Source organism: Taeniopygia guttata, chromosome 2 (genome assembly GCF_048771995.1).
Source record: "Taeniopygia guttata chromosome 2, bTaeGut7.mat, whole genome shotgun sequence".
NCBI classification, from domain to species: domain Eukaryota; kingdom Metazoa; phylum Chordata; class Aves; order Passeriformes; family Estrildidae; genus Taeniopygia; species Taeniopygia guttata.
This window is the reverse complement of record NC_133026.1, coordinates 117,182,234-117,198,943: the sequence shown is the minus strand read 5'-3', so window position 1 is coordinate 117,198,943 and position 16,710 is coordinate 117,182,234. Positions and strand designations below refer to the sequence as shown.

Here is a 16,710-nt window from a genome sequence, read left to right as displayed (position 1 = left end):
ACTGCCTTGGAGCACGTGGTTGATACCACTGGAGTGTAGGCACATAACACTACTGTACTCAAGCTGTGCATAGGTTAATTGAGCAGTCCACCTGCTTGGTTTTGGGGCTTGATGATCCATGGTGCTGCTGCTTATTCTGTCACTTAAAGCTTGCCCAGTCCTACAGGTTCTCTTGTTTTTCCTGTTCTACACCTTCAAGTTGTTTTTCCTGTTGTTAATCCATTACTATGCTTTCTATATTGTTATTGACCAACACAAGGATCTTGCTGTCTGTATTCTTCAGGATTTTGACTATTTTTCTTTTCAGAAAGCAGGTGGTAATAATTTTGTCAGCTGCTCTATCATATTATCTGGTCTTTGCTGTGTTTTGAGGCTAGAGGGAACTGAGGTATAGCATGGTAGGGTAGTAGCACCATACTGGGACTCTGAGAAGGTGTGCGCTGAAGTAATGCTACTCTTCAAATTGTTTTCAAAGAACGTGCCTGCTGCCTGGGACAAGTCAGGAGAGCAGTCATGTGCTTATGAGTGAGCCCACTGTATCATGGGATGCATTTAAAAACTTACAAGAAAGAGCAGCATTCTTGGAGATAAGAAAGAATCTTGCCCTGGCACTGGAGCAGAGCAGGCAGAAAAGCAGCTAGATCAGATAACTGTCTTGAAACAGATTGCTTTTTCTCTAATACCATGCTCTTTCTTTAGGCTTGTCATTCATGCTTAAAGTTTTCATCAAAACCATGTCAATCACTGTGTCTCACTTCTAAAATCAAAGATTAGTGATTTCCCAATCCCCTCTTACAGAATGTAACAACTCTTTGCAGCATACTGCTCCCTTTAGTTGCTGGAAACAACTTCTGTCTTTAAGTATAGGAAGAATGTATTACAAAAGAAATTGTCCACCTGGAAATAAATATATCAGTGGTCTTAAAGCATAGTGATCTGACTATATGTTGACTAGCCATTTATTACTCATGACTAAATGATAAATCTCTAGTGTGTGTACTTTAAATGTTTCACTTGCCCAACAGTGCATATATGCACAGTGCATATATGCTTGCACTTGCCCAACAGTGATAAACAGAGTGATAGAATTTGTGTCAATCTGTGAAATTCTTACTTGTGCTTTTTGTGTCATATGGGCTACTATATGCATTGCAATGAATAAAGTTTGTTACGGAAATAAGATGATGGTTGAAAATATCACTGCTTAGGATCCTAGGGAAAAATATAGGGACAGTGATTGCATGTATGAAGAGGATTGGGATCAAATGAAAATGTCTGCTTCTATGTGATTATAGGTTTTCTCTTAACTTTTTGGAAAGGTGCTTGCATCACTCTGTAAATGAGGTCTCTCAAACTAGTGTTTTAAAATGAAGAATTACACATTCAGTCCTTTGTTACATTCAGTGATTTAGAATTCTTCCATGACTATAAGTTAAGTCAGAGAGTTGTTTATACTTTTAGTTTATGAGTAGGTTATTTAGGATGGCATTTGCCGAGGTCTTGTCAAATATTGGAGCCTTAACTTGGATAATGAAGATATTTTTGGGCTTAAAACTCTTCATGTTTATTAGACTTGAATTGTGTAGTGGATTCTCTTTACAGATCTGTATTTTAAGCTTTTACTTTCCATTACTATGTAAAATCCTTGAGATGTCAATACAGGAGATTTTACCTGAGTTAACTTTAAAATGTCAAGATCTGTTTCCTTAGTTTTGTGTTTAGAGTTTATCTTTCCTTCACCACTGTTAGCTACTTTTCTTTTTGCTTTTTCAGAGCTGCTCTTTTCTTTGTGTGGTTTCCTAGGTTTTAGTGAGCAGGAACATAGTGATGAGCCATACAGTGCACATCCACCTTTTCTGTTTGGTGTACCACAGCCTTTGTCCATGATTTGTAAGGCTATATGTCGTGCTCCCTTACTTATGGGGCCTCACCAACTGAAAATACATACAGTGCAGTCACTCTCTATGTGAAAAGTGTTGTTATGTAAGTTGTGTACTGCAAATGTACCATTCTCCTGTATTGATTGCTTGCTTGGATCTTAACAGAGTTCTGAGCCCTGAGTTCTATCATAGAGGCTACCTCTGGTTGCCCTTTTCTCACAGAGGTTTCTCAGTTTGGACAAATGAGCTGTGGGTCTTCTCTGTGTATGCTGAGAATTGTAAAATATCCTCAGTTGGAGGAGAATTCACAAGGACCATCAAATTCAGCTCCTGGCTCTGCACAGGACAGCCCCACAGGTCAGTCTTGAGATGCAAGTGATGCCCAATTCTAAACCTAGAAGCTGAGAATGGTCTCTCTGTCTTTAGTTCTGTTACTCATGAGAACCCTGGGGAAAACGGGCGCATCAGTACCAGGCTGAGATTGGTCCATAAATTACAAATTGAATACTCTTGAGCTGCATTCGATTCTGATAAGAGAGTAACAGCGTAAACGTCTGAGTGAGCTTATATACACTGACTTTTTGATCTATGTTGTGAAGTTACTTGAGATTAAAATACTTATTTAGTTTGCCTTTAGTTTGCCTGTATGATCTCATCTTGGCTTTATACTCTATTTACTGAATACAGTTATCACACTAATTACAAAGAAATTTTATATTTTGAGTGAGAAATTTGGGAGCAATGTTCTCCTAAAGTCAGTGTCATGTTTGAACCAGTGAACTATTGGATTTTTAAGTTTTGTATTAAAAGTTTCTAGATTGTTATTATGAGGTAGTAATCTCAATAGTTTTTCTGTGATTACTGTGTATAATAAGATCTTGCTATAAGCTAAGGTGTAACAGGTTGCCTAGGGAAGCTGGGGATATACCACTCCTGAAGGTGTTCAAGGCCAGGTTGGATGCAGCTCCAAGTAACTTGGTCTAATTGAAGGTGTTGCTGCCCACGGCAGGAGGGTTGGAACTTGATGATCTTCAGGGTCCTCTTCCAACCTTAACAATTCAAAGATTATTCTATGAAGGTAGAAACATCAGCAATACCAACTGACAAGTTCTAATGACTTTGAGAATGATGCCTTCCTTTTTGCATCTAGTCTTGCCTTTAGTTTATGATGCCTAGGGATAAAACAATTTAGGGCTGAGTAGTGAACTCTTGAGTCTAAATATGAGAGCAGGAATTTTCTGAAATCAGTCTTTTTAAATATCAAATGCATTAGAATTATGTAAGCTGTCATGCATAACTTTGGAAGACAGTGTGTAAGGAAAATAGTTGGCAGGAAAGTTAAATAAATTTTTGCTTCACTTACATAAAAGCCTATCTTCTAAAATATTCTTAACCTGAAAGATTAGAGATCCATAAATAGGTAAAAATGGATGTGCTCCATGCATATTGCTATTTGAATTTACTTGGTGACTTCTTGATATGTGTTCACAGACTCACAGGGTGATTAAGGTTGGAAAGGACCTCTGCAGGTCATGGGTCCAGCTCCCGTCTACTCAGGCGTAGACACCTAAATCACATTGCCCAGAACCAAGTCCAGGCAGCTTTTGAGTATCTCCAAGGATGGAGACTCTACAACCCGGCTAGACAGCTTCTGCCAGTGCTCAGTCACCTTCACAGTGGAAAAGTGTTTCCTGAGTCCATTGCCTCTGCTCCTGACTTTGTCCTCTCTGCACCCCTTTCAGGTATTTATGTACACTGATAAGCTCCCCCTGAGCCTTCTCTGGACTCAACTGTCCCAGATTTCTCTCCCTTCTTTCATCAGTCCTGTAATCATCTTTCTGACCCTTTTCTGGACTCTGCAGCGTGTTCATGTATCTTGTGTACTGGGGAGCCCAGACCTGGTCAAAGAACTCCAGGTGAGGCCTCACCACTTCTGATGAAAGAGGCATGATCACCTTCCTTTACCTGCTGGCAGCGCTCCTGCCAATGCAGCCCAGGATAATCAGTAACCTTTGCTGCAAGGGCCCTTTGCTGGCTGATGCTGATCTTTGTGTCCAACAGGTTCTTTGCAAGCTGCTTTCCAGCTGCTCACTCTGGAATTGTGCCTCATCTGAGTGGTGCCTGGGGCTGTTCTTCCCCGGATGCAGGTCTTTGCTCTTGCCCTTGTTGAACTTGATGAGATGCCTGTGAGCCCATTTCTCCAGCCTGTAGAGGTCTCTCTGGCACAGCTGTCTGATGTATCTGTCACCCCCTCCTGTTTTGTGCCATCTGCACATCTTGTTAAGGGTCCATTGTGCCCTAGATAGTTAACAAAGATACTGAACAGAATAGGACCTGGTGTTGATCCCTGATTTACACTGCTAGATTCTGACCTCCAGCTGGGTTTCATGGCCTCAATCGCCACCTTCTGGGCCTGGCCATCTAGCCAGTTTTCAGTCCACATCACAATCTGGTCAGCCAGTCCATCCTGCATCAGCTTCTCTGTGAGGATTGTGTAAGACCAGTGTCAATGGACAGTACCCATTTGCTCTCCCTGCCTAGTAAAGCCAGTCATTTCATTGTAGAAGGCTCCTGGAGTGCTCAGGCATGACTTTCTCTTTGTGAATCTAGGCTCTTCCTTCCTGGGCACCTTCAGATTTTTTCCATCACCTTCCCAAGGGTTCAGAGATTATCAGAGCCTTGAAATTTCATGAGTGGACAATTAATTGTGTCATTTTATTGTGCATAGCAAGCAAATTGAGCAAGTACATCCAAAAGCAAAGTTACTACAGAAGAATTTTTGGGATTAAATTACATAAATCTCCTTTTGATAGAGTCTGGGATGTAATTGAGTCTTGAGTAAAGAAAAATTTCCTCTTTTATTTAGAAACCTCCTGCGTCAAGGTTATAAGCTTAGTAGAAACATGGTAATGAAATGCTGTTTTAGTGTGTTACATGTTTGGCTAATGTGTCTTTAGAACAGATGCCACTAAGGAAAAGCAGGTAATAATTCCTGTGCTTGTGCACAGGGTCTGCTCTACTTAGAGCAGGGTCACAGTTGCTTGTTTCCTCTGATGCAGGAGTTAGTATGTATTTACAAGTATGTACATACGTTTATTTTTTAAAAAGATGCATAAAATACTATAGCTTAAAGAAGGATAAGATTATTTTTTGCAGATTCACGCCCCCATGTATGTATTTATAAACTTATTTATGTCTTGCCCTTCTCTAAAAGGGGAAAATCATTATATTAGTCTTTCTCAGTCTTTGTCCTTCTTCTAAAGGAAGAAACGTCTCTGTTGCCTTTGCATCAGATGAAGCTATGGTAGGAAGGTTGTCATGCCCTTCTATTATAATTTATATTGCTGTATGTTTACTTCAGTCACAGCCATAATGCTGTACACTGCTTACACATTCTTTCCTAGCATCCATACTCTGCCCATATCACTCATACCTGAGTTGTAACCATTAGTTTTCATGTCCTTAAGGCTAGTGAAAACTTCAGAAAATGTCTTGCTATGCTGTGAAAACCTCTGCAGCACTTGGACCATGTTTAAAAAGTTATTTTTAATAATAGTATAGAAAATGAGAACTATTTCTTGTATCCTCTTATGACAGATACAGCACGTGTCACGTGGATTCTGTGTTCATATTTCTTACACAGACAGCCTTGGGTGAACATGATGGAAGGACAGGCAGCAATCTAGGATGACAGGAATTCAGGAAGACAGTGAAAACTAAAGGCTTGGGTTTCTGACAGGCATCTTCTGAATCTTGCTGAAGTAATGTAAGACATTACTGCCTCTGAAAGAGATGGTAACCAACTCTTGCCAACAGTTAACTCTGCTCTGAGTAGATGCTGCCATTTCCCTAGCAGGGTAGCAGAACACTAGTCATAGACCCACAGAACAACCCAGCTTGGAAGGGACCTCAGAAGATGATCTGGTCCAACCTTTTGTGGGAAAGAGGATCTAGATGAGACTATCTCATGTCCTGTCCAGCTGTATCTTGAAAACCTCCAGTAATGAGGGCCATACCGTGTCCCTTGGTGAGATTGTTCCAATGACTGATTGTTCTCAAACAAGCTCTAGCTGCACAGTGAATTTATAGTAAGCACCTGTGCCTTCAGTGGTGACTAAAATGCCATACTGGAGTGGGAGAGGGAGAAAGGGCAAGAGTTCCCTTGTGCTGCTCTGATGGTGGCAGGAGGATGGGTCAGACAGCTGTGGGCAGTGTTACCTGAAACTGTTGACACACAGGTGCTGGGAGGGCTGGTGTCAGTGCCCTCAGAACTCTTCTCCTAAAGTTTTCTCATTTTAGGCAACAAAACCACAGCCCATGAGTTGCAGTAGTTAAAAAAAACCCAAAATCCTTCCACTGTTCTATGGTTTAATTTTATGTGCAGTTTCATTTATTTATTTTTATTAGCAATATAATATGTAAGGAAACAGACTCACCACTGAACATCACCCTGGTTTTTTAGCCAAGAGGGTTTATTATACTTGCTTCCAGATAGGAATTTTTTTTTTCTTAAAGATCATAGAATCATAGAATAGTTTGGGTTGGAAGGGACATTTTAAAGGTCCTCTAGTCCAAACCCCCTGCAATGATGAAGGATATCTGCAACTGAATTGTCCAATTTGATGTTGAATGGTTTCTGGGATAGGGCATCTACTGTTTCTATCGGCAATCTGCGCCAGTGTTTCACTATGTTCATCATAAAAAATTTCCTTTTATCTAATCTGATATTAAGATGTAAATGTTTCTATTATTTTTACAGCTGTTGCAGAAACTGATTTAATGAAACAATAACAGGTTGCTGAAAACTTGTATTCACTCATTTTACCAGTACATTTAAAATTGTAGAAGGTTTTATCAGGAATTTGCTTACCGAGTTGCAGAAAATGTATTATTTTTTTACTGCAGTGTAAAACTGGTGTACACCTTCGCTTGGGATTGTTTTGCAGTCTGATATTTCTAGGTGGCAGCCATTGTCCTTGCCCCTGTAGTGTAGTGTCCGAGTTTCTTGCTGCTTTTTATTACACAGTCATTTGCTTATTACTGATTCTCTTTAAATAAGATTAAAGTCTTGTGTTTGAGTTTTTTTAAAAGGTAGTAGGGGTAAGTTAGTGGTAGACATAGTAATCCTCTGTTTGGAAAAATACAAGAAATTATCCGAGTATCTTTTTTGAGTGTGTGCATGTGTATATGTGTATACACATAAAATTTATCAGTATAGACTTGTTTTAGGAAGATCTTGGAATAACTGTGTCAAATAAGACCTAATTTACTTTTGTGTTTTAAAGTCAACAGGTTGTTTCAGTTGTGCAGTTAATAGCAGAACATTAGTTTTCAAGAACTGTGCCAACTATAATTTTGGGAGAATAAAACATATATGAAAATCATTGTTGATTGTTTGCTTTAGGCACTTGAATATTTTATATTTGCTGACATAAAGGCAGCTTTTAAGTTCACTTTCTTTTGCTTAGGTTAGTATATATATGTGTGTATATATATACACATATATGAAGGCACATTTAAGAATGCTTTCTCATTTGTCTTTCTTAATTTTTTTTTTTTAACTCTGTGATGCAATAGAACAATTATTTTGAAGCAAAACCCTTGGCCAACTTCATAGTAGGTGCTGTAGGTGGTATAGTGACATTTTCAATAGTTTGCTTAGCGAGCTGTATTTAAACTTAGCAAAAAATAAAACTTGTCCATTGTAAATCACTCGATATGAACAGGATTGGTGTTGAAAGAAATTGGCAAAACTAATAGGTGGGTTAATGCATTAATCTCTTGATTAGCTGTCATTTTAGCAAAAGCTGACTTTAAAAAAATCAGCTTTATGATTTAAAACCTGATTTATTACTACCTCAAGACACGCAGTTGCATGACTTTATCAGCAGTTCTATTACTTTGCCTAAGAAATTATGGAAGGATGAAGTTGAAATATTTGTGAGTTCTCAGCACTTGTTTCTGTGCATTAACGTAAGTGATTTCTCAGTATAGGAAAGCAGAACATAAGCATGTATTTAAAACTGAGCATATGTTGGAATGCTTTCCCTTTCTAGGTCTTGGTTATTTGCTTATTACCACTTTTTTTCTTTCTTATTTTTTTCCTTTGAATGTTGTTAATCTTGTGAATTATCACAAGAACTGACATTTTCCTTTCCAAATGGGTGCTGTTCAAAACAAGGTGCAGAGAAGTTAAAAAAAAAAAGGCTAGCTGAGACCCCCACAAGCCGAGAACTCCTAATATGCTTCCTTTAATATTCTCCCTTGTCCATATGGTAGGATGGAAAATGTGTTTAATGTCTGGTAATTAAGGAAGTCAAATGGAAAAAAAAACAAAACTAAAGGTACTTGTTACTTACTTAGGGTTTGCTAAACAAAGCAGCAAAGCTGTCATTCATCATTTTAAAATTAATTGCAAGTTGATGCAGTAATAATTTTGTTTCTACACAAAGCTTTAAGTCACTGGCATAATTAAAACAGGGCTGAATTTGGACAACAGATTTATATTAGCACCTTATTAAAATTAGTTTTAATTAAATCTTAACAATTCAATATATGTTTAGTCGATTATCTATTTCTTCCTATCTAAGAAATGCTGTCATATAATTCATACCGTAAATGTTAGTCTAATCAGGACTAACCTTTGGATTTTTCAAGAAAATTTGTGTTTCTGCTGTGCTGCTGATGCTCGGTAACTTTGGAGAAGAAAACTTTGGAAAGATGCCAGTTCTACAGAGCAATTATTTTTATGTAGCAAGAAGAGTGGGAAACAAAACATGTCACAAGGCAATTGGAGAAGTTCTGTGACAAAAAAATAAAGCTCAACACAAAGTAACTCTTGAGAACTAACCATGTACTACCCTGTTGGGGTTGCAGTTGTCAAACTGATGTAAATTGTATTCATGTTATTTGAGAACAGACCTGCTTATAATGAGCATAAAATCAACAAACTGACACAAAAATTGGAATCAGGAAAAGAAAATAGTTTTATCCAATTTCTGCACTCCCTGTTTAACATTTTTGCCACATCTTGACTGTACCACATGGAATATTCCAGTTGCAAGGATGTAATCAATAGCTTTTTGCAGTTTAATGTGAAAACAAATACTTGGAAAATCTTAGTCCCTTTTTTTCTTTCAGGACCACTACACCAGGAGAGACTAAACTTCTGGCTTCTGAAGTCTATGATATCCTTCAGTCTTCCAACATGTCAGACATGGACAATGTGAATGAGATGAATTATCGTCGGCGGAAAGCACAGTTTTTCCTTGGCAGCACAAATAAGCGTGCCAAGACAGTGGTTTTGCATATAGATGGCCTTGATGATTCGGTAAGGAAACCTTCAGAGTTTGTGTAAATAAGGCATGCTGTACTGAGATTTATTTTAACCCCAAAAACCCAATGGAGCTCCTTGTGTGACATCATCAATTGTCAGCAATTTCTGTGAATTGTATTTTGAAGCATGAGATATATATAAAATATTGCATAAATTGAGCTTACTCAGAACACATAAAGAAGATATTTTAAGGCAGTTTTCTTGATGTTTTTTTCAAGAATGAATAGAGTGAACAAGGTGCCTTCAGCATTTTTCACTTAAGAATCTCCTGTGCTTGTATAAGTGTGCTTATCTAAAAAAAGTTCCCTTGTAGTTATGAGAGATTTCAGACACTGGGAGTTTTTTTTATTATTCTTAATTTAGAAATGCTGTATTTTCTTTGAGCTGGTTTTGCTGCATCTTTTCATTGTCTGTGAGATCCTTTCTACTGTAGTGACCAGAATGGCATTTGAATTAATGAGGTCTCACTGAGTCTTTATGTAATGTCAGAATAACTTCTACAGATTTATCTACCATACCCCTGTAGATAACACCCCAGGGCCATGTTTGCCTTTTTACGGCTGCCAAACAGCATGTAGGCTGTTTAAGCATGTTATCCACAAGTGCCCTCCGGACTCTGTATCTTTCAGTTTTGTACCCATTTTAAATGATCAAACCTGATCCTTTGCTTTGTTGCTTTACATTCTGCCAAGTAAGCATATCCACGGGCCCAGTTTACCAACAGCATACCCACTGTTCTGTTTTCATAAGGCCATAGTTAATTCTTTTAGAAATAACATGCTGCTCTAGCTCACTTTATAAAAATATTTTTTACACTTTTGGCCTTCCAGCACTTGCTCTATCTAGAAAGGCAGCGTTCTGTCAACACCATTGGCTTCTCTACTCTGTGAAATTTTTTAAATTCAGTCCCGTAGGTTGTTATTTTTATGCTTGTAGTTGATTTGTTTGTTCGCAGGTATCTCCAAGCAAGAAATTTCATCCACTTCTACTTCGTTAGTTTAGATATTTTGCCTGTAGTCCAATTCTATCTTAAAAGCATGTCTTTTTCTTCAACAAATGGGACTTAGCAATATTTGTGGAGTTTTCTCCCTGCAATGCTGAGGTAAAGGTATTGTGAAAAAGCATAGAGTGTTTAGATATTCATCTTTAGAGAGCAAAACTGCAGGTAGATCACACCAGCATGTTTTCCTAGCTTGTTGTTAAAGGAAAATCTGTCTGTGCAGAGGCTGAAATAGCTGGTGTATGTAGCTCTGTATTTCATGAGATATGAAAGAAATGTTAAGAGATGCTCACCGGAAGTTAAACGTCCCCTTAATGCTGTTTTGAGTGTTATGATTAGTCGCAACTGGGAGGGTGGTAAAGCTTGTGAGCAACAAAAGCCATTTAGTTTAATTCAATAGTTCATTCCTATAATTCTCTGCTGTTAAGTATTGGTGAATATTAAGTTGCATGTATGAGTTTGAAAAGGCATAGTGAGTAAACACAGCTTTAGACACTGTTCTCAGTCATTTACATTTGTAAATGGAAGGTGCTGTTAGGAATGGTTTCAGGTCCTACAAATGCTTGTGGATTTTGAAACCTCAAATAGTAGATAATTGATTGTTTCAGGAAGAGAGGGGAAAGGTTGTTGTTTAATGTGTTGTTTTAACTTTAAGATTTAATAATCAAATTTGGTGATAAAGGTAAAAAAAAAGGCAATTAATCAGGAGTTTGTGGCATGTCTGTCAGTTTTCTAGTCTGTACATTATAGTAGTGAGTGGCATCGTAATCAAGGTTTGATGTGTAAGGAAATAAATTTTACCTGTGCCCATGCTTTAGGAGTACCATGCAGACGTATGTTTAGTTCTGTATTGCTGGGGTTTGTGGCTACCTGCCAGTCAAATGCCTTTTGCAAAGTATGTCTCTGCAGCAAAGCTGGTGGCTGCCTAGCTACCAGCTTTTTAAGGAGTTTGTGTGGACCTTAAGATTTGTCTTTTAAAAAATGATTCACCAGTTATCTGATCACTGAAAGCCTCCTTTCGAATTAAACTGAGGTGCCTATGATTCACTTGGGATCTTAAGAGTAAGAAGCTGAATTCTGTCACAGAATTGCTACACACCATGAATTTATTTTCTTGGCTAAGAAGCTATGAAGTGTTGCTTCCTGTGTCCAGATATGGGTTTCAGCTTTCACTTGTGCAAGGCAGCCTATCATCTTTGCATCAAATATTTCTTTTCTATAGTAAATGTAGCCTATCTGACAAAGTTATTTTTTGGAAAATGCAAAAATGTTAGCTATTTCAATACATAAACTTACACAAATGAATTGTTTCAATATATGCGCTAAACTGCTTAAAAAAAAAAAAAAAAAACCAAACCCAAACTACTTCAGTTCATTCTTCCAGAGATTAAAATAATTTAATTTGCTTGTTGTGCATACAGTGAATACTGACTAGTGATTATTTGGTAACTGATGCAAACATACTTTGAAATATCAAATTATTTAAAACCTTGCTGGGAAAAAAAAAGTTAAATATATAATTATTCTAAACCTGCGTAAAGGCTGTCTCCATATATTTTTATCCCCTTCTATGCTAGCAGTCTCTCCAAGTATACTTTAATTCTTTTTGTTGCAACCATCTTGTGCAAATATTAAAAGGGAAAAAATTGAACATTTTAAGGTAATGTAGCAGATGCAACTAGTAGGGGTCAATGTAATGTTACAGCACAGTAGGGGATGTCCACTTGCTTTTAGCATAACACTCTGTAGGTTATCAACCAAGTATTTTTCCTTTAAAATAAGATTTAGGCATGTGTTGCGCCATGATGTCTGTGAGCTGCCACAGATAAAGCAGCTGAAAGATACAACAGCTGCTTTGATGCATTCAGTCAGTATGGAGCCAAGGTGTCTGATAAATAGCAACTTAAACACTAACTACTCATCAATGAGCACTTCAGTCAATCAGAACTTAACCAGAGGGGACTGTTTAGCTGATCACACAGAGAAAAACATTCTTTGCTTTTCAGCACTTTTCTCTAATTATTTACAGTTGATTCCATCCTTCTTTGACTTCTAAAGTGTAAGCAAATTTTTCTTTTGTGACAAGAGAGTCTAATATTTGTGTGCTAAAATGTACGTCTTAGTTTTTCTGTTACCGAACCACACTTTTGTAACCATGTGCTTTGAGACATACAGGAACACCTTAATAATTAACTGTGAGCATTTTCACATGGTATGTTTTTTAGTTGTGGGACTTCCTTTGTTTTTCAGTCTCGAAGGAATCTTTGTGAAGAAGCCTTGTTGAAAATTAAAGGTGTTATTAGTTTTACCTTTCAAATGGCTGTTCAAAGGTGTGTGGTCCGAATTCGCTCAGATTTAAAAGCAGAGGTAAGTGCTTTGTAACCCTCCACATCCTCATATTATTGCATTCTGTTGCACTGAGCTCTTGTTTGTTTTTTTTTTTTGTGTGTTTGTAGGCACTGGCAACGGCAATAGCATCAACCAAAGTTATGAAGGCACAGCAAGTTGTGAAAAGTGAAAGTGGTGAGGAGGTAGGATGTCTATCTTTCTAAATACAGCTTAGCTGTATATTTAATATCAGCACCTCTGTACCTATAACATCTAGTAGTAGGCAAAATTCTTTAACCGTGAGTGTTATACATCCAGTACAAGGGGAATCAAGGATATCCTGTGTCAGGATATGAATCCATAGAACAGTTACACAGAAATTATTGTTCAGAAAAAGGACAAAAGTATTGTAAGTGATTATCTCCACAATGATACGAAAAGGGTCGCAATGTATGTGGTGAGTTTTCTTGGTTGGAGTTGCTGATGTGATTTTGTTTCACACTACACTAGAAGGTAGTCTGTATTTACTTGATACTTTTACTTGTCTATTATGCTGAAGCATTTCTTGTGTATCTTCTAAGCATAGGAGGTTCCATTTATGTTCTTGAGCTGTAGGGCAATGGGGAGGAGTCTCACAAAGTGCCTGTCACCCTGAAGATGTATATATTATAACTTTGATTTATTCTTTTAAGTTACAACATTTGACTTAATTTTAATTTGTTATGTTTTACCAGATGCTAGTTCCGTTCCAAGATACTCCAGTGGAAGTAGAGCAGAACACAGATCTACCTGAGTATTTGCCTGAAGATGAGAGCCCTACTAAGGAGCAGGACAAAGCAGTGTCTCGTGTTGGGTCACACCCAGAAGGTGCAGCCAGTTGGCTCAGCACAGCAGCAAACTTTCTATCAAGATCTTTCTACTGGTGACTTGTATTTGGTGTTGAAAGACTGTGTGAATGAACCAACAAGGGGGCCAGTTTTCCATTGGTGTGGTGAACTGCCAAGTGCAATTTGCAATAAATCATCACAAAAATTTTAGATAAGGCAAATGTATGCTGCATTTTACATTTTATTGGATGTTTAGCCTGAATAGGGCAGGGGTCAAAGGACAGAGGCCTCCAATCAAATTGTTCATTTATTAGTTTTTCATGTAGATTTTATTGCTTCACTTTTTAAAAATGGGTCCACTCTTACATACCAAATGTTTATGCTATACCTATAGAGCTTTAAGTTGACTTCACATGAAACAAATGGTAGAGAGAATCCATTCAACTCGTCTCAGGACCTCTGTGAAAGAAAATCCTTAATAGCTCCAGTTGTACATTGAATGAAACGCCCTTTTCATTTCTACATCCCTTGAGACTAACATTGTTTTGTTCAATTTTCTAGATTTTGACTCCAGAGAAAAATACAGTCTGCCTCTTTTTTTGGCCTTTGTTTTTGCCAGCTGTGTTCACAGCACGAACACGAGGATCCCCTTTTGCTGTTAGGCTAGAATCACTACAGACTTGAAATGTGTAACCCTTTTATGTATATTGATTTTTTTCACAGCCTACCCTTAACTATTGGAGTACTTAAGAAAAAAGGGACTGAAAAAACACAAATATGTATACATACATTGTACAGTAAATAAAGTAGAACATATTTGTAATGATGGGTGTGACTGACTGATATATATATACATACATATATATAACTAATAAATACCACTGACTGCTGTTTAGGCTAACTGGGAAGACTAGCAGAAAAAGGTGTGGTCTAATGTAGTGATGACCCATTGCAGCTCTGCCTGCAGAGAATAGAGGAATGTAGACTATATTTGATTAAGAAATGGTGTTTACTGTTAGGAAATATTTAATGGTAACTAAAACTTTAAACTTGAAGTATAAAGCAGGACAGAATGCCTCTTTTGCCACAGTGCCACACTCGTAAATTTTGACTCTTTTCTTTTGTTTGTTTCCCCCTGCCAATCCTGATATGCAATTACTGTTTCCTCCTAATGTCTTTCATGAGACTCCCATGAAAATACATCAGCTTGGCTTAAAAACACATGCAGACAATTGGCTTTGCCCTGTAACTTACAGACAGTATAGGTCTAAAGATGTCTTAGTAATTCCTGTGAGCAGAAGTGATAATAAAAGCAAAACTTCTGTAGGTAGATAATAATATATATCTGAGCTGTTAGTAAACACTGTGCGTGAGAGGATTCAATACACGGTGCTTGGAAGCTGCAGTGCCCCTGCTTTGTTGCACCAGAGAAATACAGCTGAGAACTTTGAAACATGTTATAAACGTTGTTATACAGTGCTTTTTTGTGGTAATGTATTTGCTATAATATGAATCATATTTACCACTTGGAGTTTCAGAAAAGAAATTTAATGCATAAAAGTTATTCTCCTGTGCCTGTGCACAAGGAATAAATTAAAAAAAAACACACAGGCTGTCATAGTACTACAGAAAGGCTGAGGATATGATAATGTAAAATAATAATAATAACAATAATGCAGATCAGAGTTCACCCACACAGGTTGTCATTCTAAGGAAAGAAAAAAAACCCAAAATCTTGTTGGCAGACTAGATGTCTCATGTTTTTTAATATATCTAGTTTATTTTTGATTCAGGTTTACACGCACAGATTGAAAATACAGGCTTTTCAGGGCATGTATTGCTTTAAATATGTAATGCTCTTCATATTGCTGTCTAGAATGTTACAGTACCAAATGTGTTTGAAAAGTCCTCTGTTCTATAGCCATGAATGCAGAGTTTTGTTTTTCTGCATTAACATCTGTTTGCATTTGCATTACTGCACATCTATTTACTAAAAGTCTACACCCTTTGGATATTAATGGTTCGATACCAGTAGGTATTACAGTTCGTGTATGCATTCGGTCTGTAGATGTGCTTTTATGACAGTATTGCAGCTCTTGTAGAACAGTTTAAGGCATCTGTAAAAGTTTTTGAAATACATTGTAAAATAATAAAGGATAATATAACTAAACAAAGCATGACTGGTGCCTTCTTAAATGTCTAAAGAAAATCTGGTGCCTTCTTATATGTTATGCCATTCTTTTAAGCTGCTTGTGGTTTTAAAAGTGTATTCATATTTAATTTGACAGTGAGGAATGCAGATGTCCAGTTTTAGTGACTCCTTTGGCACAGCAGGCCTTTTGTATGTGTGTAGAACATGCTTATACTTCAAACAAAGTTTTTTGTGAAAAGTAGTTAAGCAGATGATTCTTGAGGATGTCTCAAATTGATTCTTTTGGGGCTTTTTTAAAATAACTGATGCTATGTAGGTCATATTTCATTAGGGAAATTAAGAAAAATCAACACTTCTGGAGAAATTTCTTTGATAAAACTGGGGAGGGGGAAAGTCATAATACAGACTCATTAATTTTATGCTTGTACTTTTTCAGAGGTCAGATGAAGAATAAGAAAACCCTTTTGCTCTGACCTAAGGATATGACAAAAAAAATTACTACAAAATTAGAGGCTTCTAAAAAGGCTGAACTGGGAGATGTGGCATTGCTATTACATTGCCAAGTTGCAAAGTACTTATTTGCCAAGGAAATCACTGCTTACATCATGGTGGAAGTTCCTGAATTGTCCTAGGGTTATCGCTGTGCACAGCATAATGGAATAATCACTACCATGTTTCCTCATAAGAGTAAATGCTGATGGGATAGGTAGAGGCAAAATTGAGGCTCATAGCTGTGCCTCTGTGTGCAGCTGTCAAAGCACTGTAAGCATTTTGTAGTACAGTGAAATAAATTATACTCTGGCTTTCCCACTCCGAATCACCTATGGCTTATTCTGTGCAAAAATAGCTGATGTGGCTGAGTTTTGCCACAGGCTGTGTAAGCTGGTGAGGGGGGTACTGCGTGAGGCTAATTTGGAAGAAAACATTGACTACCTAGGCAGATGCAAACTGGCAGGTGTGAAGTACTCCTATAACTGCCTGCAACGTAAAATAAAATGTGGGTGCACCTTTTTGCCTCTGACAACGTTCTAGCTGTCAACTAGCAGAGTTTAAAAACACACCTAATAAAAATTAGCAGCACCACTCCTTCCCATATTCCTTTGGCAGAAGGCTGGATCATACAGTCTTTCCTGTTTCTTTGTCTGTGCCTAATTATTCAGAGTTCCTAAAATGTTAACAACCTCTGT

The 16,710-nt window shown here is 37.5% G+C and overlaps 1 protein-coding gene across 1 annotated transcript in view; it reads left to right on the top strand.

Annotated features, from left to right (window-relative positions):
- Window positions 1-15,545, top strand: part of ARMC1 (armadillo repeat containing 1) — a 33,989-nt gene extending 18,444 nt beyond the window's left edge. Inside the window, exons 4-7 of the mRNA XM_002198732.7 lie at window positions 9,021-9,210; window positions 12,467-12,583; window positions 12,673-12,747; window positions 13,279-15,545. Of these exons, the coding sequence (XP_002198768.1) occupies window positions 9,021-9,210; window positions 12,467-12,583; window positions 12,673-12,747; window positions 13,279-13,470 (574 nt within the window). The 3' untranslated portion in view covers window positions 13,471-15,545. The remainder of the gene's footprint in view (window positions 1-9,020; window positions 9,211-12,466; window positions 12,584-12,672; window positions 12,748-13,278) is intronic.
- Window positions 15,546-16,710: the final 1,165 nt, after the last annotated feature.